The sequence below is a fragment of the Geotrypetes seraphini genome, chromosome 7, assembly GCF_902459505.1.
Source record: "Geotrypetes seraphini chromosome 7, aGeoSer1.1, whole genome shotgun sequence".
Classification (NCBI taxonomy): Eukaryota; Metazoa; Chordata; class Amphibia; order Gymnophiona; family Dermophiidae; genus Geotrypetes; species Geotrypetes seraphini.
Window position 1 is genome coordinate 75,742,509 of NC_047090.1, and position 25,492 is coordinate 75,768,000.

Here is a 25,492-nt window from a genome sequence, read left to right on the forward strand (position 1 = left end):
ACCTTATGCACCATTAAATGTCTCTGCAAATGTGATTATGGTGTCCTTCTTTTGCAGGTACCTCAGGGCGCCTACATTTTTAAAAATCACTTTTTAATTGTTTTTAAATGATGTGATCAATTACCGTGTAAGCAACACCAATTAAAATGATTAAGTTAAGCAATGGTAGGGTGTTTACCGCTGCCTAACTTAAAACACAGATTAGAGAATTTGGGCCCTTGTGACTATCACATACTTCCTCCCTTTCCTAAAACCAATGCTGTATTCTTCTTTCTATTCTGAACCCACCAGCATCAAACTTCTTCCTGCCATTGCTCTTTTCTTCCTTTGCCCCAGTCCCTCTACCACACTTCCGGTCCCTCCATTTTCCATCTACCACTAGGGAAAATGTTTTGTTTCATTTGCCTCTTTCTGTTATTTCATTAAGTTCACAAGTTATTTTGGTTCTATGGTTTATTTCATTCCTGTTAAAATCAAAGGGAGAAACAACTCCTAACACTGGGAATTTCCATCCAAGTTTTATTATATTTGAAGGCAGGCATCAGCAACAGAAACAACAGCTTCCCAAGGGACCAATGGTGCAAAGAGTAGTTTCAACACTGGATGATATGAGACACAAAGTTGGCAAATATTATCAAGAACACCCACTAGCAGAATAAGAAGGGGACAAATGGTATGTGTACCACAAGCATTATGAAGACGCAAAGCAAAACCACCAAGGACAGGAAGAGCCAAAGGCACAAAGAGAGACAAAACAGCGCCAAAAGTGTCATGAGCAGCCCAGGCACTTTTAAAGAATTTAAGAAAGTCAGACATTAAGAGGATTACCCTAGGCATTGTGAAAGTTGCAAAGAAACACCAACAGTGACATAAAGACTCCAACCCACTGTAAGAAGGGCAAAGTACCAGAGTGGCATCAACAGTCAAAGAACAAAATAGAATGAACAGCCCATGGTAGCATTAGAGCAGTGCCTCGGCACAGTGGTGTGTCCCGAAGAGATTCTAGGTGTACCATGAGAGATTCCAGAATTTTACTTTAGTTTTAAAAATCCCCTTCATAAGTATACACTGGAATAGATGACATGTATATCACATACACAAGAGTCTGTTAACGTTATGAGCGTCTGTGTGCTTAATGATACAACTGCCCAGACAAGCATCATTCTTTGATGTGATTGGTCCTTGAAAACTAACGGCAAGCAATTTTATTTTTTATGTAGTAGCTATCCTGACTTGAGCAACAAAACAATCAAGGCTTTGTTACCATTTGGATCTTCTTATCTTTGCGAACTTTGATTTTCAGCTCTGACAGAAATGAAATAAATGACTGCATATGGTAGATGATGAAATGCATGTTTTCTTGTCGACTATCAAGCCACGTTTTGAGTTAATTTGCACTCAAAAACAAGCACATCTATCACATTGATTAGCAATTCTATTCTATTATAGTTTCACTGTTGTTACATAGCTAAAGAACTTTAAAAAAACCCTCTCAAATTTAATTTGTTGGTTTTGCGATTTTATAATTTCAACTATAACGTGCTGCGTAAAACATTTGCTCCATTTAGTGTGCCGGAGCTAAAAAAAAGTTTGAGATACTGAATTAGAGGGATAGGGCCTCTACTACTATATAATACTACACTAACCCCCTCTTCTATGAAAACGTGCTAGTGGTTTTTAGCACAGAGAGCCGCGCTGAATGGCCCATGCTGCTCCTGAAGCTCATTGAGGTCCTATGAGCATCGGGAGCAGTGCAGGCCATTCAGCACGGCTCCCTGTGCTAAATACCGCTAACGCGGTTTCGTAGAAGAAGGGGTAAATGCAGATTTATATTATACTTGTTTCTAATGAATTCCATGTGGATTACAACAAGAAAACCTCTACAATAGAGGGGGATACAAATTAAAAAAAAATATATACTCTAAAATCAACATTATATAAATGAATCATGATTTAAAAGCAGATACGTTTTTGAAGCCTTTCAAAAAAAAGATAATAAGAAAGAAATTCCTTCATCTGTAATGACAATTTATTCCATATTCTAGCTCCCTGAAAGAGAAGGATTGTTCCAATTGCTTTCTAAATGAAACATTTTTTTGCAGAAGGAAAATTTAGCTTTAGAAGATCTCTAATTAGAAAACGAAATGTGTTAATTTTAGAGCTAAGGCTTGCATGGTCTATATCCCATATGTGATGATTTGGTGTAGGATTGGGCTGGGGAAGGCATCAATGGGAACTCCACTAACTTGGAACATGAGGATGTTACTGGCCAGACTTTATGGGAGATATCCTTCAAACTGGATGGTTGGATAGGCTGGAGTGAGCTTGGACGGCAACTTCAGCATTTGGAACCTAGGAAAATACCACACTTTATAGTCAATGGCCCAGAAATATTAGTGACAAGTTCATTTAATCATGTATTTTAATGGGTATAACTAATGGGCAGACTGGATGGACTGTTCAGGTCTTATCTGCCACCATTTACTATGTTACTATATAATCTCTGTATAGTTTGTTATAAAAACCAATTAAGCAAATTCAAAACTCTAGTCAATCCTTCAGAATTTAGACCACGGAATGATTGGTAAACCAAATATACAATTTTAAAATCTATGCGTAAGTTTATCAGAAGTCTGTAGAATTCAACTAGCAAAGATGAAGTATGCTCAAATTTTCTCAAACAGAAAATCGATCTTACGGTTATATTCTATACAAGTTCTTTTTTTTTTTTCTGCACAGAGGCTGAGATTGTTCTATATGGGGTATTACAATAATCCAACTGAGATAGAAGCAAAACATAGTGGAATAAAAACCACAGTATCTGGATGAACACACAATTTTATTATAAGAACAATTCTTGATTGTAGTAGATTCTAATCAGTCCCATACTACATCCTCTATCACCATTCACATTTGAGAACCGATTAGAATCTATTACAATCAAGAATTGCTCCTGTAATGAAATTATGTGTGCTCATCCAGATACTGTGGTTTTTATTCCACTTTGTTTTGTGACTCTTTATTACTGGTGTGGGTAATTGAGTCCCCTTTTTAATTTGTCCAGAAGTTATTGACAATCAGAACAAGATCTCTTCCTTATTAAGGGGGAGGCGATCACAAATGGGCTGAGGCCCTTTGTGGGCAGTTAACCTGGAGGGACAGGAAGGAAGACACAGGTAACGGAAAGGGAAGCAAGGAGTGGAGAGGGAGGGGGGATAAGGGTAATCAAAAGAGAGCAAAGACAGAGGCACAGGGGGTATGGGGAGGGAGCGCTGCTCAAGCAAGCCCTGACGGGAAGCAGAAAATCAGCTGAGAAAGGGTGAACATAGCAGCGTTTCCCATCCCCCACCCTGGAATTCATTGCAGCTGTAAATTTCACAGGCAGGCAGGTATCACAGTCTGCTGGGTACACATCATCCAGCTAGGAATGAGTCACATTGTTGATAATGGAATGTAAGTAATAAGTTATGGCATTGAATAAGCAAGTGAAGCTACTCTTTCTTCAAGAAATAGAACTCCTCCTCAACCTGCTATGATTAGGAGATTATATACCATATATAGTAATCCATCTATGAACACAAAAAGAACTGCAATATGCAGATTATAAATATATAACTATATAGGAGGTACTCAGTTCTATGACCTGAACAATCCACAATCAGGTCAGATAGAGCTCTCAATTATCTGCCATATAAGAACAGGCTAATTAAACGTGCTCATATCATATAAAATCAAGTGCACATACAGGGCACATATTCTACAGCTGCCAAAATTTAGGTGGTGGTAGCTGCACTACTGCTGCCTAACTTACTTGGTTTAATTGGGTTAAGTAGTATGATAATTGGTCATGCTATTAAAACTCATTTATACCCTCATTTTAAAAAATAATCGCCACTACACGGTCTCCGGGACCAGCGCTTAGGACCCTGGCAGCTCACAGCACTTAGTGATGCTGAAGCCCAGATGTGGGTGTGGTTAGGGGTGGCACTGGACTTTGGTGTCACTATGAGCTGCTGGCTGCGACTTAGGAAGGATCCTAGGTGACAGAAATGAAGGCCTGTAAAACTCTGCCCTAAATTTCCAGCACCTAGGGTTCTCATCTGTCCCCTCTTTCTCTCCCTCGACCTCAATTCCATCGAGTATCCTGCTCCCTTCTCTCCTTCCACACCAATTTTGTTGAGTATCCTGCCCCCTTACCTTCCCATCACTGCTGCTGCTTTCTCACACCCTCTTGACACACACAATAAACATCAAGCGCCACTCAACCTCTTCCCCTACTTGGCCCTCTCTCTCCCTTCCCCTTCCCCTTACCTTCCCAGTCGCCTTTTAAAATCAAAGTTTTCTTTTTTGGAGATCCCCAGCACAGCAGCTGTACTCAAGAGTTACAGGTGGCTGCCCAGCCTGAAGCTTCACCTCTGATGCAACTTTCTGTTTCCACTTGGGAAGATTGTGGCAGAGGGAAAGCTTCAAGCTGGACAGTTGCCTGTAACTTATGAGAACAGCTTCCACGCCAGGGTCCCTCTGAAAAAGAAAACTTTCATTTTGAAAGGCGACTGTGAAGGTGAGGGGAAGGGAGGGAGATAGACCAACAAGGGGAAGAGATGCCTGGACCACGAGGCTCCCTGGAGCTGTGGGGCACTGCTAGACATACACAGCGCTATACATCAAACATGTAAGAGACATTCCTTGCTCAATAGAATAGTGCTGAACATCTGTGCTGAGAGTAATTCTATAACAGGGCACTCTGTTAGGGAGGAGTAACCTAATGGTTAGTGCAGGGTTCTGAGGATCAGGAGGAAAAGGTTTGATTCCCACTGTAGCTCCTTGTGATTCTGAGCAAGTCACTCTCCTCCATTGGTCAAACATCTCTCTCTCTCCCTTACCTTCAGTCCAAGCCCAAGCCCCATCCTCTGCCCTTACTTCCTGCCCATCTGTTTTGCCTTGCATTCCCTTCCTCTCTTCCTTGGGACTGATAGCTCCAGCTCCCCCCCCACCATGTGGACTGTGGGTCCAGCCCCCTATCCCTCATGCGTCCGGGGGTCCAGCCTGCCTCCCTCCCTTTCTGCTGCTGGTACACACCTTGAAGAGTGAGCAGATCTCCAGCCCAGACTCTGCAAAGTTTGCACAACTGCCACCACTGCTCTTTCTCCCTCTTCTCGAGAGGGGGCTCTGATGAGCCAGTCAGCTCGCCCTGTGGAGATGAGTTATCACCATCATCACCTTGGTGAGCATCTGGGGTGCCATTGCTAGCCTAAACAGTAGTGCTGAGAACTGATAGTGATTCTCCAACATGTGAAATCTCAGGAACTTTCTGTGTGCCAAGAAAATAGGAATGTGGAGATATGCCTCCATCAAATCCAGTGTGGCCAGAAACTTTCCCAGCTAGACCACTGCAATGATAGATTTCACTGTCTCCATCTGGAAACACCGAAACCTCAGGGCTGCATTGACATGTTTGAGATCTGGAATTGGCCTCCAGTTGTCAGAATCTTTTGTGGGCACGACAAAGTATATTGAGTATCTGCCCAAGCCCGAGTGTCCAGAACTGGTTCTATGGCTTGACCAGCAATTTGTTTAATGTTGGACCACCTGATCTGAACGGTCCATCGGAGAATCCATGAAACAGTTGGACAAAGGGTCACAAACTCCATTTTATAACCTTCTCTGACAATATCCAAGACCCAAAGATCTGTTGTTATGTTTTCCCAGGCCTCCAGAAAGTCTGAGAGATAACTCTCAATTTTCTGAAGTGTAGCTAGAGGCTTGGCATCAATGTGGCTTCTTGGATTCTTTGACTTCCAGAATATCTCTGTCTGGAGTCTTGATAGGTTCTCTGAGATGAGCCTCCTCAGGCTTACTGACGAAAATGTTGGGACCCCCAAAGGAGCTCCGGTTCTGGATTCTAGCTATTCGAGGTTTGCTGCCCAGTAAGGACTTGGGATGATGATCTGGCACACTGGCCATAAGATCGTCCAGGCCTTTGCCAAAAAAAACATCTGTCCCTTGAAAGTGAACCTGCTAAGCGTAGCCTTGGAGGTTGGATCACCTGCACATTGTCTGATCCATAGCATGAGTTGGGTGGAGATGGAGTATGCGGAGACTCTTGCCACAACTCTAATTACATCATAAAGTGCATCAGCCACATAGCCCACCCCTGCCAGCACAAGCTGAGGTAATAGATCAGCCACTGTCATGTCCAGGGTTCACAGCCGTGAACGGCAGGAGCAGGCTACAAAAGTAGCAGTTGACTCCGCCTTAACTTCCAGGGCCAGGGCCTCAAACTGCCTCCTGAGGAGCATATCCACTCTGCGGCCCTATGTATCCTTCAGCACGACTCCTCCCTCACTGGGTACAGACATGAGCCTAGTTACCTGTGCCTCTTCCCTGGTCTTCCTTCTCAGTTTATTATTATGAAACAAGTCCCCAAAGGATACACTTGCTACCTACAGATTTAAAATCTGCTCCTCTCCACACAGGCAGAGTAGACCCTTATTAAAAGGGATCTCTGAGGTCACAAAAAAGACTGACTAGAGCAAAAAACTGTAAACTATTGCAAAATAAAATGGAAATAAACAGAACAGGGCAGAAGACACCTTTCATGCTCACCTGCACAAAGAAAAACTGAAGGGGGCATCATACTCCTGGGAGAATGAGGAGGATTCAAAAGCTGTGAATGACATTTTTCTGCAGAATGCTTGCGAGAATGGACAGAGTACCCTAAGATTCAGCATACATAGAAACATGATGGTAGATAAAGGCCAAAGGGCCCATCTAATCTACCCATCTGCAGTAATCATTATCTCTTTCTCTCTCTGAGAGATCCTACGTGCCTATCCCAGGCCCTCTTGAATTCAGACGCAGTCTCTGTCTCTACCACTTCTTCCGGGAGACTGTTCCACACATCTACCACCCTTTCTGTAAAAAAGTATTTCCTTAGATTACTCCGGAGCCTATCACCTCTTAACTTCATCCTATGCCCTCTGATTGCAGAGTTTCCTTTCAAATGAAAGAGACTCGAATCATGCACATTTACATTACGTAGGTATTTAAACATCTCTATCATATCTCCCCTCTACCGCCTTTCCTCCAAAGTATACAGATTGAATCTTTAATTCTGTCCCCATACGTCTCATGACAAAGACCACGCACCATTCCTATTACACTAGAAAGGTTGTTAGACAAAGCAACAAATTAGTAGGTTGAAAGATGGAATTGATATTTTGTCACTTAGAAGTATTTGCCAAGTGAATATAGATATACTAGTATTTTAGCCTGTTACATTAGCGGGGGCTAGAATATATGTCTGTCTGTATTTATTTCTGTCTCTCTCTCCCTCCCACTGTCTTTCTTTCTGTCTGTCTCTTTCCCTGGCCCACTTTGTCTGTCTGTCTTTCTGTCTCTCTCCCTGCCCCTGTGTCTTTCTTCTTTTCTTTCTGTCTCCCTTCCTCCCGCTGTCTTCATTTCTTTCCAACTTCCCTGTGCAGCAGTCACACTAGCATTCCCTCCCCCTCCATTTCCCTGTGCAGCAGCATTTCCCCCACCCTACTTCCCTGTGTAGCAGCAGCATTTTGTCCCCCCACTTCCCTGTGCAGCAGCCACAGCAGCAGCATTCACTCCCCCTCCATTTCCCTCCCCCCACACCACTTCCCTGTGCAGTAGTAGCGTTTCCCCTACCCCCACTTTCCCTTCCCACGGTCTGGCCAGCTCCTTTAGTCCCTTCCCGCCCCCCCTTCCCTTCCCGCGGTCCCGACAAACCTGCCAATTCCAGCAGTGTCTGCAGCACTCTACACACGCTACTTCGGGGCCTTTTATTTCCCTGATTTACTCCGGCACGTCCCTGATGACATCATCAGAGACGCAGCAGAGCAAATCAGGGCAGTAGAAGGCCCCGAAGCAGCGTGTGTAGAGTGCCGCAGATGCTGTTGGAATCGACAGGTTTGGAGTTAGGACCGCAGGAAGGGAAGGGGGGGTCGGCAAAGAACTAAGTGAGCCGGTCAGACATCGGGAAGGGATGGGAGGGTCAGACCGCAAAGAAATTACTTACGGAGTGAGTGGGGAGCCGGCAAAGCAGCTGGAGTCTTTTTTGTTGGTGAGCCGCCACTGCAAAAAACTTTATTAAGGGAGCCAGCGAGACCGTGAATGCGGGGCCGTTGTAAGCTCGCATACGCACTCTTGCCAGCCACGGACATACGGATCAGGGAACATGCCGGTAAGAGTGCGCATGCGCGGCTAGGGTTTTATTATATTAGATTGTCTTGATTTCTTATAATAATTTTTTTTCTTTTGTATGTTCCTTTTCTCTCGCTTGATTTGAGCTTGCTGTTGTAACCAAGATTATAAATAATAAAAAAAAGATATTCCTGTAGGTTTAAGAATTTTGAGCTGTATGTGTCGCACTTAGAATTTTGGACAGCATAGCTCTCTCCAAGATGAGAGCAGTGCTGGAGAGAGTTCTAAAACTGCCAAGGAGAGCAGATGGGGAGAGTTGGGTTGGGTTGTTGGCAGAGATAGGTGTCCGTTATATGTTGTCTCTGTAAAATTGGTTTTGTAAGATACATTTTCTATGTGGTAACTTTGATTTTGATTTGGAATTTTGGATTGAGCTGTGACATCAGTTTTATGACATTTGAGCTGTGATATTAAATGGTGACTTTAATTCTTATTTTAGAAAACCTTAATTGAGATGAGAGAAATTATCCTGAAGATATTGGATATCATTTGAATGATAGGGTTTAAAAAAAATCACAAAAACCTAACTAGCAGTTTTGTTGAAAATATTTTAAAAAAATTGTTTGAATCGTGCACTAGGTTTGTAGGGCTGTGTACTGTTATTGGATATTTATAGATCCTGTAAAGGAATTGTATTAATTTTCAATTAAACCTTGGTTTGATAAAAAGTGGGTGGGATTAGTTTTAGGGAAATTGAATTATCTTTTTTTTAAAGAAAATTTAGTATAGGGAAATATTTTTGTTTAGTTAGAGGAGGTTTCTTTCCTTTTGGTTTTTTTATAGATAGGGAGTAGGAGATTCTACAAGCAATAGAGTCAAACCTGAAAACAAGGACAAATAAGAAATCTACTTACCTGAATCCATCAGGCAGAGAAATCGTAAAAGAAAAAGCAAAGTATCAACTTTCTTAGAGAGTATTTAATTGGAGTAGTGTTTTCAAAATTAAGTGCAAAGTCAAATTAAAAATTATTGCACTTATCAGGTGTGTTGATAGTTTTCTTTTATTTATCTATTTTATCCCGGTATTAAAATTTTGGGATAAGGAAATTTATAATGTAAATCTGTTACTTCCCTAAGGAAATTAAATTATACTCCTGGCTAACGCGACAGCATTGTTGAGAATTTCACCTTGGGGAAGTGGCAGGTTACACTGTTTTAAATTTTAATTGAGAGTCTAGATTTAAAAAAAAAAAAAAAAAATTCAACTTAGTTTAATACACTGTTCTTCAACCGCCAGTCCGCAGGAAATTTCTGCCGGTCCGCGCAGGGTCGTCAAGATTAAGGTGACCGTTTTCAGACCTCCTGTCCCGTTGTCCCCAATCGCTGCCTGGCTGGCCCAGAATGTCCTCTCCGATGTCAGAATTGATGTCGGAAAGAAGACTTCCTGTTGGCTTTAGCAGCAGCAGGGCGGTAAGAGCAGGGGAAAGGAAGGCGGGAGGCTTTTTTTGTTTTTGGCACGGCAGGGAGAGAAGGAGGTAGGCAGGCAAGCAGGCTGGCTTTGGCCAGGGAGGGAGGGAGGTAGTCAGGCAGGCAGGCTGGCTTCGGGGGTGGGACAAAGTGTGGAAGGCAGTGAGAGGGACATAGGAAGGAGGTATTGGGGCACTAAAGAGATAGGAAGGAGGCACTGGGGGCACTAAAGACAGGAAGGGGCACTAAGGACATGGGAAGGAGGCACTGGGGCACTAAAGACATGGGAAGGAGGCACTGGGGGCACTAAAGACAGGAAGGGGCACTAAGGACATGGGAAGGAGGCACTAGGGGCACTAAAGACATGGGAAGAAGGCACTGGGGGCACTAAAGACATGGGAAGGAAGCACTGGGGGCACTAAGGACATGGGAATGATGCACTGGGGGCACTAAGGACATGGGAAGGAAGCACTGAGGGCACTAAAGACATGGGAAGGAGGCACTGGGGGCACTAAAGACATAGGAAGGGGCACTAAGGACTTGGGAAGGAGGCACCAGGGGCACTAAGGACTTGGGAAGGAAAGAGGGAGGGAATAGAAAGGGACAATTCTTGGGCCTGAGTGCAGAAAGAAAGGATACACAGACAGAAGGAAACGCAACCAGAGACTCGTGAAATCACCAGACAGCAAAGGTAGGAAAAACGATTGTATTTTCAATTTAGTGATCAAAACGTGTCAGTTTTGAGAATTTATATCTGCTGTCTATATTTTGCACTATAGTTGTCTATTTTTCTATAGTTACTGAAGTGACCGAGCTCGCGGAGATGGGGCGGAAACGGGATTTTTAAATTTTAGTCCTAGTAGTTTGCCGGTCCACAAAATAATGATTTTATTTCTGCTGGTCCGTGGGTGTAAAAAGGTTGAAAAACACTGGTTTAATAAGTAGAAGCAAAAATATTCTATGGGACTTTTTAAACAGATAAAAAGTGGAAAAAACACCTCCAGGAAGTTGGCCTCGATAATTAGCATGACTAGCCTCTGTAATAGTGTTGCATCTATCCCCAGGGATATATGTTCACATTTTGCTAAGACTACAGCACAGTTCCTACTCGCTTATTGTTTTCTTAGTACTACAAGGCCTGCTCTTAATCATGTGACTATCATATGGTTGCATGAAATAGCCTCTCATGGAATCATTTGAAAACAAAAGAAATGCCTCAATCAAGGGTTTATGGCAATACAAAACAAAGCAATGTGAACAGAGCTACTTATAATCAAGGCTGTCCCAAGAGCATCTTAACATCCTAGGACAGAGCCCTCCTCGCATGTCCACTATCTCCTTATCTTCTTTATCCCTCTATAGTCCCGCATTTCTTCTTCTTTGCGTCCACCCTCCCAAAAAAGGTTTAGTATCTCCCCTTCCTTCTCAGGTTCTCATCAAGGATGTTTAATATCCTTCTGCTTCCCCTCCCCCTGCCTATTCACTGAGTGGTTTAGCAATTCCCTTTCTATACCCCCCCAAAAAAAAATAAATCAAAGGTGCTCAGCTTCTTACCCTCTTTACCTCCTGCCCCCAAGGTATCCAGCATCTCATCTTCCCTGCCCCAGCACAAAGTCTGTTGTCAGCTTGTTTAAGGAAGCCTCATCCTGGCCAGAACAACGTCTAGTCCACCTAGTGGTCAGGTCAGCCCTGCTTATGGTACTTAATGTGTTGGCATGTTTTGTAGTTTGTTACACTAACAGACTTGTAAGTCAAAATTAAAGACATTTCTCTTTCTCAACGCTTTTAAGGACAACCTAGCACTTAGCACTTAGGAGTCTTAATACCTGTTCCCCTTCCTATTGTTCTTCTTTACCCGTTTTCTTTTTCTTTACATATTGTAGTTCCAGCCCTCCTTTCCTTCTTGTCTGTGTTTGTTAATTTATTAGTCCTTAAAAGCTAGTATTTGTCCTAGTGTTGTTGTGTGTTTTTAAACTGTATTTTAGTAGGTGGATGATTTAAACATTTTTGTACACCGCCTAGAAGGTTTGATTAGGCAGTATAAGAAATTTTAAATAAACTTGAAACTTGTTTATTTTGGTTCAATTTCATATTACCTCCTCTACCAAATAATGCCCTTCTGAAGGAATGAGCTTAGCAAATCCTGGGAGTAGTTCTTAATCCTGGTTTTTTTTTTGTTTTTTTAAAATCCATGTTAACCTGCTAAGCAAGAAAATATTTTGGAAGCTGAAACAGCTTCACAGGATTAGCAAATACTTTTCTCCTGCTCATTTTATATATACTGTTCACACCCTTGTGATTAGTCGGCTGACTTATGTTTATGTTTTCAGTGGATTGCTCCGATAGGTGAAGAAGTCTAGGATTCCTTACCAATCGCTATGAAACAGTAACAAAATTATACGAGCTTCAGAAAGAACTTGTTCAAGCAGTATTTAGGAGAATAATTTTAGGAGGTTCCTTTAAATTTTGCAAAACCAGACATGATCTTGGAGGATATTTCTTTTGTAATCTGCATTGAACTCATGCGGTAACTGTGAAATATAAGTGCAGTATTGTATTGTTCCTCTTATGCAGTCTGGCCCCAATTCTATATACCAGTGTATCGCAAATTGTGTGCCACAAGACACTGGCAAGGAGGAGAGGTGCCAGCTGACTGCTTGCAGGACATGCCTCTCGCAGTGAGAGACATGTCCCATAGGCTGTCAGCTGGCGCCGACGACTCTTCTCCTCTCCCCCACTGACAAAGGGTCCGACCGGAGGGCCTCCATGGATGCATGTATGCATGTGACATCATCGTGTCGACATCCACGCACTTCCGGCTGCGGCCCCGGTGCCGAAAAGTTTGCTATATACATTGCCTAAAATATCGGCGCCAACTAGTGTGGCTCTATAAAAGTTAGGCGCACTACATAGAATTGTGCTTAGCAACGCCTAAGCAGCCTTAGGTGTCGCTAGGTGTCCTTAAGTGCACCGTATCTATGCCAGGCTTTACTTGGCCTAAATCCCTGCACCTGAATTAGGCACAGAGTGGCGCCTAAGTCAAAAACAGGCACCTAACTTGAAAACATGCCCATGACCTGTCCCTAACCATGCCTTTGGAGTAGGCGTCTACTTTTTACAGAATCACGTTTTTCGAGTTAGGCACCTATCGATTAAGTCCAATTATCAGCAATTATGAGGTGATAAGTGCCAATTATCAGCAATTAACATAACATAGTTAAGCCTATCAATTAACTACATCGGCTAGGTGCCTAACTACAGGTAGACTTTACAGAATTTAGGGGTTTATGTGGGAGGCTGTCATTTACTAACAGCATGCAATAATACTATTATCAGACATTATCTGTTGGAGGGCCCTCTTTTTTGAATGGTTCCTGTGACTGAGAGCATGTAATGGTGTTATTGTGTGCAAAATGTTTGATAGCAAGTGATCATTTTATTGTATCATATTGGGAATTGCTTTTTTATTATTTATTTAGGGGATTAATTTTATAACATGTAGAACAATATTTTGAGGGTAAGTCTATAAAAGGTGTCTATTTTTGGTGCCAAGGATGTGTGTATTCTATATAGGTGAATACTTGTCTTCAGAAAGAACTGATGTAAATACTGTATATGGCTACATTATAGGTGTGAGTACACTTCTCCCTTCATATTTGCTATGATAGGTGATTAACAGAACCGCAAATACTGAAAAACTGCAAATAACTTTTTTATATGTTATTTGCTGTTTTCTATTAAAAACCATTGTGAATATGATGAAACCGCGAATAACATGGTAGGAGACCTGGACTATTTCTGAAGGAGAAGCAAAACATGGTGAACAAAGTGCTGGGAATCAGCGATTTTATCTGTAAATGCTTGGAATCAGCGATTTCTTTATGCAAGCTGATGTAATTTGGAGGGAGGAGCCAGCAAGCTAAAAATCGAAACCGCAAATACGAAGGGAGAAGTCGCTCTTAGCCATAGAATGTATATATAAATCATCATAGCCAGAATATGGTCATTTATGTGAGTATATGAGTAGAAGACTGGAATTAATGTGCATTTATGTTGTCTAAATCTAGAGGGCTAGAACAGCGTTTACCCTCAGATTCTATAAGGGACACCCAAATATCTGCTTCCAAATTTAGGCATGATCCCGAGATGTGTGTGCAACCTAATTGATGAACAAGCCAATTGTCATCAATGCCTGGCTGCTAACAATCAATATTGATTGGCACCAATTAGGGGTTGCATGTGCATCTGCATGTGCACACTATTCTATAAGTCTGGGTGCCCAAATCTCATAACTTGTAAACCAAAAGAGAGTGTGACCATGGGAGGAGCATGGGTGGGTCAGGAGCATTCTCAAAATATGCTTGTAGTGGCATAGAGTTATAGGAATCCGTACCCATTTAGTATGCCACTTAGAGAATGACACTTTGAGGTGCACCCTGGGGGTGGCCTAAGGGATCTGGCCAATCGGAATCTTAGGCCACTCCCAGTGTATCCCACAATGCACTGGGAGAGAGGCCTAAGACTCCGGTTGGCCCAGGTGCCTAAAGCCCACTTATGGGAGGGGCCTTAGACACCTGGGCCAATCAGGGTCTTATGCCCCTCCCCGGTGCATCCCAGGATGCACCGGGAAGGCCAGGGATGTCTCGAAGCAGTGGGCATCCCTCCTGCTGAGGGATGTCTTGGTGGTGGCAGGAGGAATTGGGACATTCAGGGGGGCTTCGGGGGTTCCAGCAGGAGGTAGTGGGTATCCCTTCTGTTGGCCAACTTCGTGGGAGGGATGAGTTCCCTGCTGCGGCCCACTAAACTAATTGCAGCAGGGAGATTCCCTTGCTGCGATCAGCTTAGCAGCAATGTGATTCTCTAACTGGCACCTGTGGCATGGACGCTGTTCAGCTCTTTATCTGCTGTCATTTACTATGTTACTATTTATTCAGTTGAGCACACAACAGGTTGGTTTACAAATCTTTGATTCAATTCCAGATAAAGACAAACATTAATATAAAAAATAAAAAGTTATGTAAGTTAACCAGAAGCAGCAAATGATGGCTGGATGATTAACATAGGTATCTTAATTCACCTAGAGCAGTAATATTTATTATTTTTGAAGTGGGAACTATGTTGGTGAAAAACCTCCATCATGAGAGCCAGAACCACTGCTAGATAAAGTAAATATGCTTGAGTACCTGATTGTACAAAGCGCTTAGATAAACCTTGATAGGTGGTATATAAAAACCTAATAAACTTTAAGAAGAGGAAAAGTGATAGGAGGAAAGGGGGGGGAGGGTTTGTTCCCTTTCCAATGATGGAACCAGTCCAGCTACTCAGGCATATTCAGAGCAAAATTTACATTGTAAGTCCTCCAACTCTAGCAGTATTCAAATCCAAGCAAAAAGCCTACTTTTTCAAGGCTGCTTTTAACTCCCACTTAACTGTATGATATCTATCATTCGCTCTGCAAGAAACTCCCCAACCCCTATCTGTCCCATTTGTTCTGTCTGTCCTAATTAGTTTAAGTGTCAGCATTTTCTGTTGGCCTAACCAATGTCAGCAAAGGCCTATGGGAAATGATATTAAATCTCAGGAATGACTTTTAAATTATCAGTACTTAAGATTGACAAAAAGTCCTGATAAAAGGCTGGGTGGTTCCACAGTTTTCATAGATGTGCTAAGGTCCGGTGCTTAAGACAGAGAAATGGCCTGCGTGTTCTAAGACTGATACTGCTCTGAATAGTGTCCATCGAGAGCCATTGTCGCAGAAAGATACCAGAAATTAACAGAAACTCAAGTCTATGAGGGACAGGCCTTGCCCCTGGTTTTCGCTCTCTCCAGCCTTTTCACACCTCGTATAACCCCTACCCATGAAGACACACAAGCGGCATTCAGATAAAACCTCTTGCCTGCTTTTTCCAGGCCCCTTCTTCTTTCTATCTTCAGCTTCTAAAAATACACACAGATCCTTGCCTTTCTCTAGCTTCCTTCTCTTTCTTGCTCTGGATTCTGGTTTATTTTCCTCTCAGCCTCTCATCTATCCAAAGATGCAAAGGAAAGCCTCTCTCATTCACAAGACATAGAAGCAGCTACATAATACAATATCTTTCTGTACATAAGTAACCAAGCATATTTTTGATGTATCTGTCTTATACGCATTCCATCTCTTATATTAAGCTTATTTCTACACAATATATTTCATGTAATCACTCTTGGCTATCATTCTCATTAATTTCACTTCCTGCTGAACCCTCTCTGAGGGTACTGAACCCAGGACCTCTGACGAACTGTAGGGCCGCATCCTTACAGTAAGCTCTTCTGAGCAGGGACTTCCATTACATGTTGAATGTACAGCGTTGAGTACACCTTTCAGCACCATAGAATGTAACATACCTTGAAGTTCTGAAAAAGGTGCGTGCTAAATCCAAATTTCACAGTATGTAAAAATAAAATGGAAGTGTTTCTCTAGACATCTCTCCCTCAGCCTATTTCCCTAGTACTCTTTCCCTCATCTCTATCCCACCAGCCTCTCCTCCAAGTCAGCCACCATTATCTTGTCCCAAATTTCTTCAAGCTGCATTTTCCCCAGGTTCTTTATTATTCCCAATCTTTCCCAGGGTCCTGTTGCAGGCACTGCCTCTGCACCTGCTATTTTGTTTCCTCCCAGCACCATGTGCCTCTTGGTAATCTTTATTTATGTGCTGTCCAACCTTCTTGGCTGAGGAGCACCAAACACCTCACTTCATAAACAAACAGAACAGTGAGGGCAGATAACAATTCCAGGTGGCTTACTTTGTAATGAAGATTAAAGTTGAATAGGTAGGTAAAGCCTTCCTGGCTGTTAACACAGTCTCATGAGAATGGTGTGGGAGTTTGAATGCTATGTAACTCAAACTCACAGAGTTGCACAGTCATAAAGGAAAACAGAGAATTTGTTCTGGAGACAAGGCCAGCATAAAGCCTATGGAAAAGGTAGGTCGACGTATTTATTAAGAGAAAGTTAGGGAGTCACATCTAGGTTCAGTGGGGACCACCAATGGCCACCAGGCCTCACAATGAAGAACAGAAGGAAGGGCAAGAAATCTTACAGCAATTAGGAGACAGATTCTAAGCCTTATTAAAGACTATGGACCAGATAGGGATTTGAGGTCAAAGTTCTCAGCTCTTAATACGAGTACATGAGGATAAGGAGTTCCAGAGACAAGGGACAAGACAGCCTAAGGCTATTTAGCACCTCTGTCTTTGAAAGCCAATACTCCTTCAATCTAAGGCTGAACTCTTAGGAAGCTTAGGGCTAGATTCACTAAAGATAGCGATTCAATCGCTGTTGGCCGATTCCTGGCCGATTTTTAAACAGCGATTGATTCACTATCTAGTTTGCATGCAAATGATTTGCACAGAGGTGCAAATCATTTGCATGAAAACTCCTTGACTCAATCGCTCAGTGAGCGATTGAGTCAGGTCAGCCTTGACAGTAGTGACAGGAGAAGCAGCCTGTCACAATGAATATGCATGAGAGAGATTTGCCTGTACTGCCTTCTTGATATGCAAATCTTTCTCATGTATATTCATTGTGGATATCCTGAAAACCTGGCCTGCCAGTAGATCTCAAGGACCAGACTTGGGCAGCCCTGGTTTAGTGAATCTAGGCCTAAGTTACAGCAGCTATGAAAAATATGAAAGTGTGGCACGGAACTAAATACCCCAGAATATTGGGTTGTTGCTGTTGGTAATGTTAAATACAATGATGTGTGTTATTTAAATAAATATTTTGCATCAATTTAAACAGCTGCAGTATACAGTACCTCACAGAAAATGGGATCACAGGGTCATACCATTTCTTCACATTAGATCACTACTACGTACTTTTTGTATAATTAATTTATAAAACATGTATCAATGTTTCCTTCTTTCCTCTCTAACTGCATTTCCTCTTCTAAGTATGATGGTCCACAGACATGAGCTGATATTGTTCAATATATCTTCCAAGCTCTCAAAGGATTATTTTGTCGGCTTAGTCTAATAGTCCGAATAGAGAAATATGAAGACTTAAAAAAACAAAACAAAACCCAAAACACTTTTTCAATCTTAATTTATTTCTGGGAAATAAACGTATTGCAATACATTAGAAGAGTATCTGCTTTATCCTAAAGTAGGTTTGTGGAGAAGAATCCAGCTGAATTCAATTCACCAACGGCACTTTGTGTATATTTGATAGAAAAGACTAAAAGTGGCTTAAAACTAGAAAAATGTAAAAACAAATCCAAGAGAACAACTATACAACCATATTGTGATGTACTAAATGTAAAGTTCAGCATAAGTACTTATTTAATTTGCTAAATCAAGCCCAGGAATTTCTATTTACTGTCTGCTAGCCTTTCCATTTTCTGTTGTTTCCATCCTGAAATATTAAAAAAAAAAAAAGAACAAATTGATTATTTGGCATCAGTGGAGCCACGACACAACTGTAAGACATAACGGTTACTGCAGTTATATTATCTGAAAACAAAATCCCCTATGCCATCATAAACACTGCAAAGTCTCCAATAAGCATCACACTGGACAAGGATCAGAAAGCTCATAATAACATTGGGATAGATATCCAGCCAGTGACAGTCAGTGTTTTGCTGACTGACGATGGCTTTAAAGGCTGACCAAAACAACTTTTTTTCAGTTCCGGCTGGAGTATAGTGCGCTCTTCAGTTTGTACCAAAGTAATTGATATCCACTATAACAGAAGAAAGCAGAAGGAGTGGTATAGGGAACTTCCTCAAAACAATAGTACATTTCTGTTCTGTTCTGTGCACTAACTAACAACATAGGTGTACAAACGAACTACCTTGCTATGTGCAACAAAACACATGGAGCTCAGGCACTCAACAAACTTATGGCTTTATTAGTCATATATGATTATATGTACTTCTAACTGAGAGGAGAAAAATTCCAGTTCTGAAGCATAAGTTTAGTCAAGGAAGAAAGCAGGTGCATTGAAAACTGACAGGGCAGGCCGGACAGACTGTGGAAGATTATCCAGGTAAGAACCTAATCTTCCATTTTGTTACATAAACATATAGTATTTTTTGCTCCATAAAACGCACCCTAAATTTAGAGGAGGAAAACAAGAAAAAACAAATTCTGAACCAAATTCTCCCTGCCAAGCTCTGCACCCAACCCCACACTCATTGCCAGGCTCTGCACCCTGTCCCCCCTCTCTGCCAGGCTCTGCACCCTATCCCCCCTCTGGTGGTCTAGTGGTAGGCTGAGAAAGGGCACAGATGTCAAGGCAGATGAATTTTTTAAATATGCAATGTCATCTCAGTAACAACTATAGAAAAATAGACAAATATAGGACAAAATATAGGCAGCAGATATAAAATTCTCCAAACTGACACATTTTGATTATTAAATTGCAAATAAAATCATCTTTCCTACCTTTGTTGTGTGGTGATTTCTTTCTTTCTATCTTTACTTCCATCCTCAGGCCCAACTATTGTCCCTTATTCCCTCCCTCCTATGTTCCCCTCACTGCCTTGAGGCAGAGGCGGGAGGCGGGAAATTTCATAGCGACATCAGGAAGTATTTCTTCACAGAAAGAGTGGTTGACCGTTGGAATGAGCTTCCAGCGCAGGTGATCGAGGCCAGCAGCGTGCTGGACTTTAAGAATAAATGGGATACCTATGTGGGATCCCTTCGAGGGTCGAACTGGAATATCGGTCGCTAGGTATAGACTTAAGAGGATGGGTCAGTAGGGTTGGCAGACTTGATGGGCTATAGCCCTTTTCTGCCGTCATCTTCTATGTTTCTATGTTTCTATGCCTTTGTCATCTTCCTCCCCCCCTCAGGCCCAACAATTGTCCTTTCCTCCCTCCTATGTTCTTCTCACTGCCTTCCGCCAGCAGTATGATTAGGCATATCTTTGAAATAGTTTATGAAAGTCTTGCCATTCCGGCTTGTCAAATGTGGACCAACATAGGTCTGCATGAACTCCTTCTTCTTTAGAGTTAGAATAAAAGTCCATATTCAATGAGCAAGGTGAACAGGAAGATCTCAGGGATAGTACCTTGGAACTAAAGAAATTAGCAAAGTCATCAGAAGATGGAAGGGGTAACCAAGAAGATTGCATCTTTTTTGTCACATTAAATACATTGTTAACTAACTGAAATAGTTTTTTAACATTAGTACTTGTGACTCCTACTTTAGCTGAATAATATGTTTTTCGTTTGTCCCTTAACATTTGTTTGTAAATTCTAACTTCATGTCTCCATTTTACTTTATCCTCAACTAATTTTGATTTCATCCATTTTTTTCTCAAGGCGACGTACTGAGCGTTTCATTCCAAGCAGTTCAGAATCTTACCATTTTTTAGAGTCATCTAATTGCCTTTTTATGGCATGTTTGGGAGCAATTTCATCTAAAATTGTATTATAGTTGTTTTCCAGTTGAGTAGAAAATCAAGAATATTGTCTACTAAAAATGAATTGGCACGTTTACAGAATTCAATTGGATTGGGAGATTTTCTAAAAAATTTCTTGTTTTTGCTGTAATGAATTTAAGTTTAATTGCTTAGGCCATTCTAAAATGAAGTAGTAAATATAGTGATCAGACCAAGGAATTTGTGACCATCTTCCTCCCTGTAGCTCGAGTTTTGGTGAAAAATCTGATTTAGTAGTTAAGGATACCAAGTCAAGATGGTGACCATCCTTATGAGTTTGTGAAGGTTGTAATGTAGAAAAATCTAAGGAAGCTAAAAAAGTAGTAAGATCAACCACATCATGATTGGATTCTATTTCCAAATGTAAGTTAATATTGCCTAGCAGCAGGCAATGAGGTGCTATAAGTGAATTGTTAAAAATAAATTCATAAAAATGCTGTTTGGCCTGGGGCCAAAATCCAGGAGGCCGATAAAAAATTATGCAGTTTAAGGAATCTATTAGATCTGATCGATTGGGAGTGCAAGAAATTATATCTAAACTATTTTTTATCAAAGAATCTTGTACTGTAAAATTGAAACTCTCGGCAGAGAGGAATGATTTTATAGTGAGGGGGAAGTAAATCATTAATGATAGGATCTTCTTCAGAATGGAGCAAGGTTTTGGAAAGAAATACACAGGTTAAATTCTGATCAGTTATCTAATCCTTAATAATTTGAGCTTTGCCTCTGATGGATCGAGTATTTACCTATGCACAATTGATTTTAATTAGTTCACTGAGTGAAGAAAGATTTAAGTTCTTGGTAATAATTGGTCTTAATAACCGCTCTCTTTTAGGAAAGAATCTTGGGAATCTAAATGAAGTAATGTGGATTTTAATAGAATAGGATGGAAGATCCTCTGAGTTAGAGGATTTTAAGGTTAATTGCTGATTAAGACTGACCTTATCTGTCATTGTTAGCTCTAATGGTAGTGTGTTAACATCCTTTAGTCTACCTAAAAGAGCAATAATATGATAACATTAAAAAAATGCATTTTGCTGTACAAAAATTTTTAAAAGAGTTTTAAAATGTTAAAATAATAATAAAATCTAATTCTAAAAAGATTAGGACCTGAGATGTAAACACCGATGTCATTCAATAGTTTAGCAATCTCTACGGAATGTTTAAAGATATAAAGTTCTGATTCAAATGGCGATCAGATTTGAACAGTTACAAACAGTCCGTTTTAAGCAAGTCTCCTAAGTTCTAAATATCTTAGGTCTTACGTTCTTGGTATTAAATAAGTAAACATTGTCCTCAAAATTTCTAATGTAAGAGGAAATATTTAGCTGCAGTGCTCAAATCCGGTGCTCAAAGCCGCGCTCTCAGGTTTGTGCCTTTAGCATACGCCTTTGGCAGCGCACCGTTGGGTGCTTGGACTTTAAGAAGCCCAGCACTGACGTAAGCAGAGAGGAGCAGGCTCCCACGCTGATTTGGCAGGCAGGCAGTAGTGGATGTTTCAAAAGTTATCCCGCGCTGGGCTTTAACAAGCCCAGCAACTGATGTAGGCAGAGCAGAGCAGGCTCCCACGCTGATTCGGCACAAACTATCTCCCTTCTGTGTTCCTATTTTCCCCATTTCTAATATCTCCCCTCTGTACCTGTATACTCCCTCCTGTGTCCGGCATTGCCCCCCCATGTCCATATACCATTCCCATGTGTCTTCCCTTTATGTCTCTGTCCCTATGCCCCCATGTAAATAATTTCCCCTCTGTTTCTGTTACCTTCCTGTGTCCAGATTTCCCCTCTCTTCCTCTTCCACACCAATGTGTCTCTCTCCTCTCCAACCTCATCTAGCTTCGTTCCCTTTTTCTCCTTCCACTTCCTCTGGCTCACCTGTCTGTCCTTCTCCCCTTTCTCTTTCCTGCTGTAGGTTCAATATTTGTCACTCTCTTACTTCATCCCCTTGGCCCAGCATCTCTTTCCCTTTCACTCACTCCTTCCTAATGTGAGAGAGCAAGCGAGGTCAAGGATCACGTGGTCCAACAGCCCCCACCCAATCACTGCAGTCCCATCTCCCTCCCTTCCCTTCACCTTATGTGGCGAATTTCATTTTTCTTCTCCCAGCGGCACGCTTTCAACAAGTCACGCATGGTTGCTTGAGCTGAATCTTCTCCTCTGATGCAACTTCCTGTTTCCGGTTGCGTCAGAGGAGAAGATTCAACCAAGCAACTGCATGTGACTTATTGAAAGCATGCTGCTGGGAGAAGAAAAATGAAATTCACCACATAAGGTGAGGAGAAGGGAGGGAGATGGCGGGACAGTGGCAATTGGGTGGGAGGGGGCTGCTGGACCGTGAGATCTGTGACCGTGTGTGTTCCCTTATTTCACTGCGGAGACAAGACTATTCACTACTCCACGGGGCGGTGAATGGCCTTGTCCCTGGCCCTGTGGCGACCACTATTTTTATCTCCCTGTTTCGGCGGGTTAGCCACAGGTAACAGCCACCATGTCATTCTCTAGTTCTAACCACTGCACTACACTAATCTCTAGCAGTAACCCCTTATTGCAGGATCCGCTGCTGAATGGCAGGTTTTAGTCACTGTATCATTTAAAGCATGAAGCTCTTGATTTATTCAAAACTTCCTTGTGGATCTCCAGAATGATTTCCAAAGGGTTACACTTACTCTCCCCATCCCAGGACCAGTTTATCTGAACTTTGCTGTATACATGTGGTACTCATTAAAGCTTTGACACAGTTCCACTGTACAGACCCCATCGCTCTCACCCTCTGAAGCAATTTTTACTTTAGAATGAAACTCTGGAAACAGACAATTAGATCCCATGGTCTTTCCAAGCTTCCAAGGGCCCAATACTCTGTGTCTCATCCTGCAAGAGCCAGATTGCCAGGCTTGTCAATATGTCCTCAGCATTTTTACAATCCACTGTTCCAGGCATCTCTTGTACTCTCAGGTTATTCCATCCAGTATAATAAGATGGAAGATATTGAGAATCTAATGGACCAGAATGTAAACTTAGACCTCCTTGAGATTTCACAGTCTACAACCCTCCTTGTCTTATGGCCACAATGATCAAGTACAGTGTCTGCATCTGGAAGTGAGAAACCTCAATGAATCATTTATGTTATTCAGATACAAATTTGGATGAAAGGTGTCAAATGCTTCCAAAATGTTCTGAAGAGGCTTATCCATTAGAAGTCTGTGGGATGACATCATCTAGTTGCAAGGACTTAGGGCTAGATTCTCAACAATCCACGTTAAAAACCGATGGGCCTCTGTCGCAGGCATTATTGTAGGGATTTTTAAAAAGCGAGTCATTCTCCAAACAATGCTCATACAAATGAGGTTAATGGAAGCTACACCAAAGATTTGCTAAATATGCATGTTCCCATCGCTGGTGACATGCACAGAATAAACACACAAAAAAACAAAACCAAATTGAGCCGCTGAAGTCAAGCAACCCCCCACCTGACACCTCCCGGACAGCGGGAGAGATGCCCACACCCTTCCCACTGCCAAGCAACGACCCCCTGAACCCCACCCAGCAGCAGGAGAGATGCCCACTCTTTCCTACCACCAAGCAATGACCCCTCTGACACCCCACCCGGCAGGAGAGATGCCCACTCTCTCCTACCACCAAGCAATGACACCCCTGACACCCCACCCGGCAGCAGGAGAGATGCCCACTCTCTCCTACCACCAAGCAATAACCCCCCTGACACCCCACCTGGCAGTCTCTCCTGCCAAACTTCAATTTGGGTTGGTTTTTTAAAATTATTTTAATTTGTGTGGGGGGTAGCAGTGTCGGGTGATGTGGCAGGAGAGAGTAGGCATCTCTCCTGCTGATCTTCAATTTTTTATTAGCGTTGGGGGGGGTTCTGAGCTGATCAGAATGTAAGGCAACAACAGCTCAGACCTGTCAGTAAATTTTGGCTGCAAATGTGGCAAACGTGCAAATGTGTGCAAACGAGGTTAGAGAAGCACTCGGTGATTATAGAGAATCACTTGGAGAGATCATTTTAATATTAATGACCTCCTTGTATATTACATTTGCACAGCAGTATCGGAGACTGCTAGAAAACTTGGAAAAGACCTCAGTAAGATGTTTTAATAATTTGCCGCTAAAATACATGCATGGTAAACTGGCTGGATTTTAGTTTTGAGAATCTGCCCCTTAATATCCTGTTTGTCTTTAAGAAAACTAAGACTCCTGTTTAAAATAAAACTTAAGCTATTTTGCATTTGTTAATTGTAGGTTGTATGCTTCTCATGACACAATTACTTCCAAGCTCTATATTAAAATCAATGACAAATAAACCAAGGTATAAATTCAGCAATACAAACCCATTTTCTTCCTTAAGATGTTGGTATAAATCAGCTTTATTGTTCACAGAATTCAAACGTCCAACAAATTCTTGGTGCTTTCTTGAATTAGCAGTATTAATTCGAGCACTCCATAAGGAAAGCAAGGACATGGGGCCTGGTGAAAACATTTCAAGATAAAAAGACAAAGATTTGTCAATTCTATTACTATTATGAGTACAGAAGAACATAAAAGGGTCTAATTGAATATTCCAGTGGATTGATATTGTTTAAAGCAAAGAATGCATTGTTTCTTATTTTTAATACAAATAAATAATAAAACACAAATATAAACAAACACATAGATGCTTATTTTAGAGGTGCCAATCACATTTTGGATGTCCATAAACCAACACTTAAAATATCTATCATGCATAGATAGTGTGACCATATGGCTCCAGAAAAAAGGGGACGGATTGAGACATCCGGGTTTTACTTCCATTGAAAGCAACCAAGATGTCTCAATCTGTTCTCCTTACTTCCATTGCTTTCAATGGAAGTAAAACCCAGATGTCTCAATCCGTCCCCTTTTTTCTGGAGCCATAAGGTCACACTATGCATAGACCTCTAAGATCTAATTTTTCAAAGCTGCCCTATGGACATCTAGGAAATGGGGTATGGTCTAGTTATGTTTCTGATGGGACTAGGGCAGGTCCAAAAATAGGTGTTTATTCTCCATTTCAGAAGGAGAATGAACATCTGTCCAAAATGATGGATGTCAAGTTTCAAGTTTATTTTTAACTTATTGAATCGCTTAATTTAATTTGCTAAGCGATTTACAAATAAAAATTAAAACATTAGCTTATTTATAATAGATTACATAAATTTGACATACTGACATATAAACTAACAGATACATAAGGGAAAAAGGGCAGAACTACAATTGTATTTATAAAGCATAAAGGAAACATGAATGGTAAAAACAACAGGTAAGGGAAATAAGATAAAAAAGGAAGGTAATCATTAAGTATGATTATAAATTAAAAGCGTCTTCAAAAAGGAAACTCTTCAGAATGCCTTTAAAATGTTTTAGGTCATTTTCCTCTCTTAGATACTGAGGTAAGGTGTTCCATAAT

The 25,492-nt window shown here is 41.5% G+C and overlaps 1 protein-coding gene across 1 annotated transcript in view; it reads right to left on the reverse strand.

The window, feature by feature from the left end:
- Nucleotides 1–17,699: 17,699 nt before the first annotated feature.
- The window catches only part of INTS13 (integrator complex subunit 13), a 151,918-nt gene continuing 144,125 nt past the window's right edge, over nucleotides 17,700–25,492 (reverse strand). The window contains exons 16-17 of the mRNA XM_033951172.1: nucleotides 24,399–24,534; nucleotides 17,700–18,025 (exon numbers count right to left, since the gene is read on the reverse strand). Of these exons, the coding sequence (XP_033807063.1) occupies nucleotides 17,986–18,025; nucleotides 24,399–24,534 (176 nt within the window). The 3' untranslated portion in view covers nucleotides 17,700–17,985. The remainder of the gene's footprint in view (nucleotides 18,026–24,398; nucleotides 24,535–25,492) is intronic.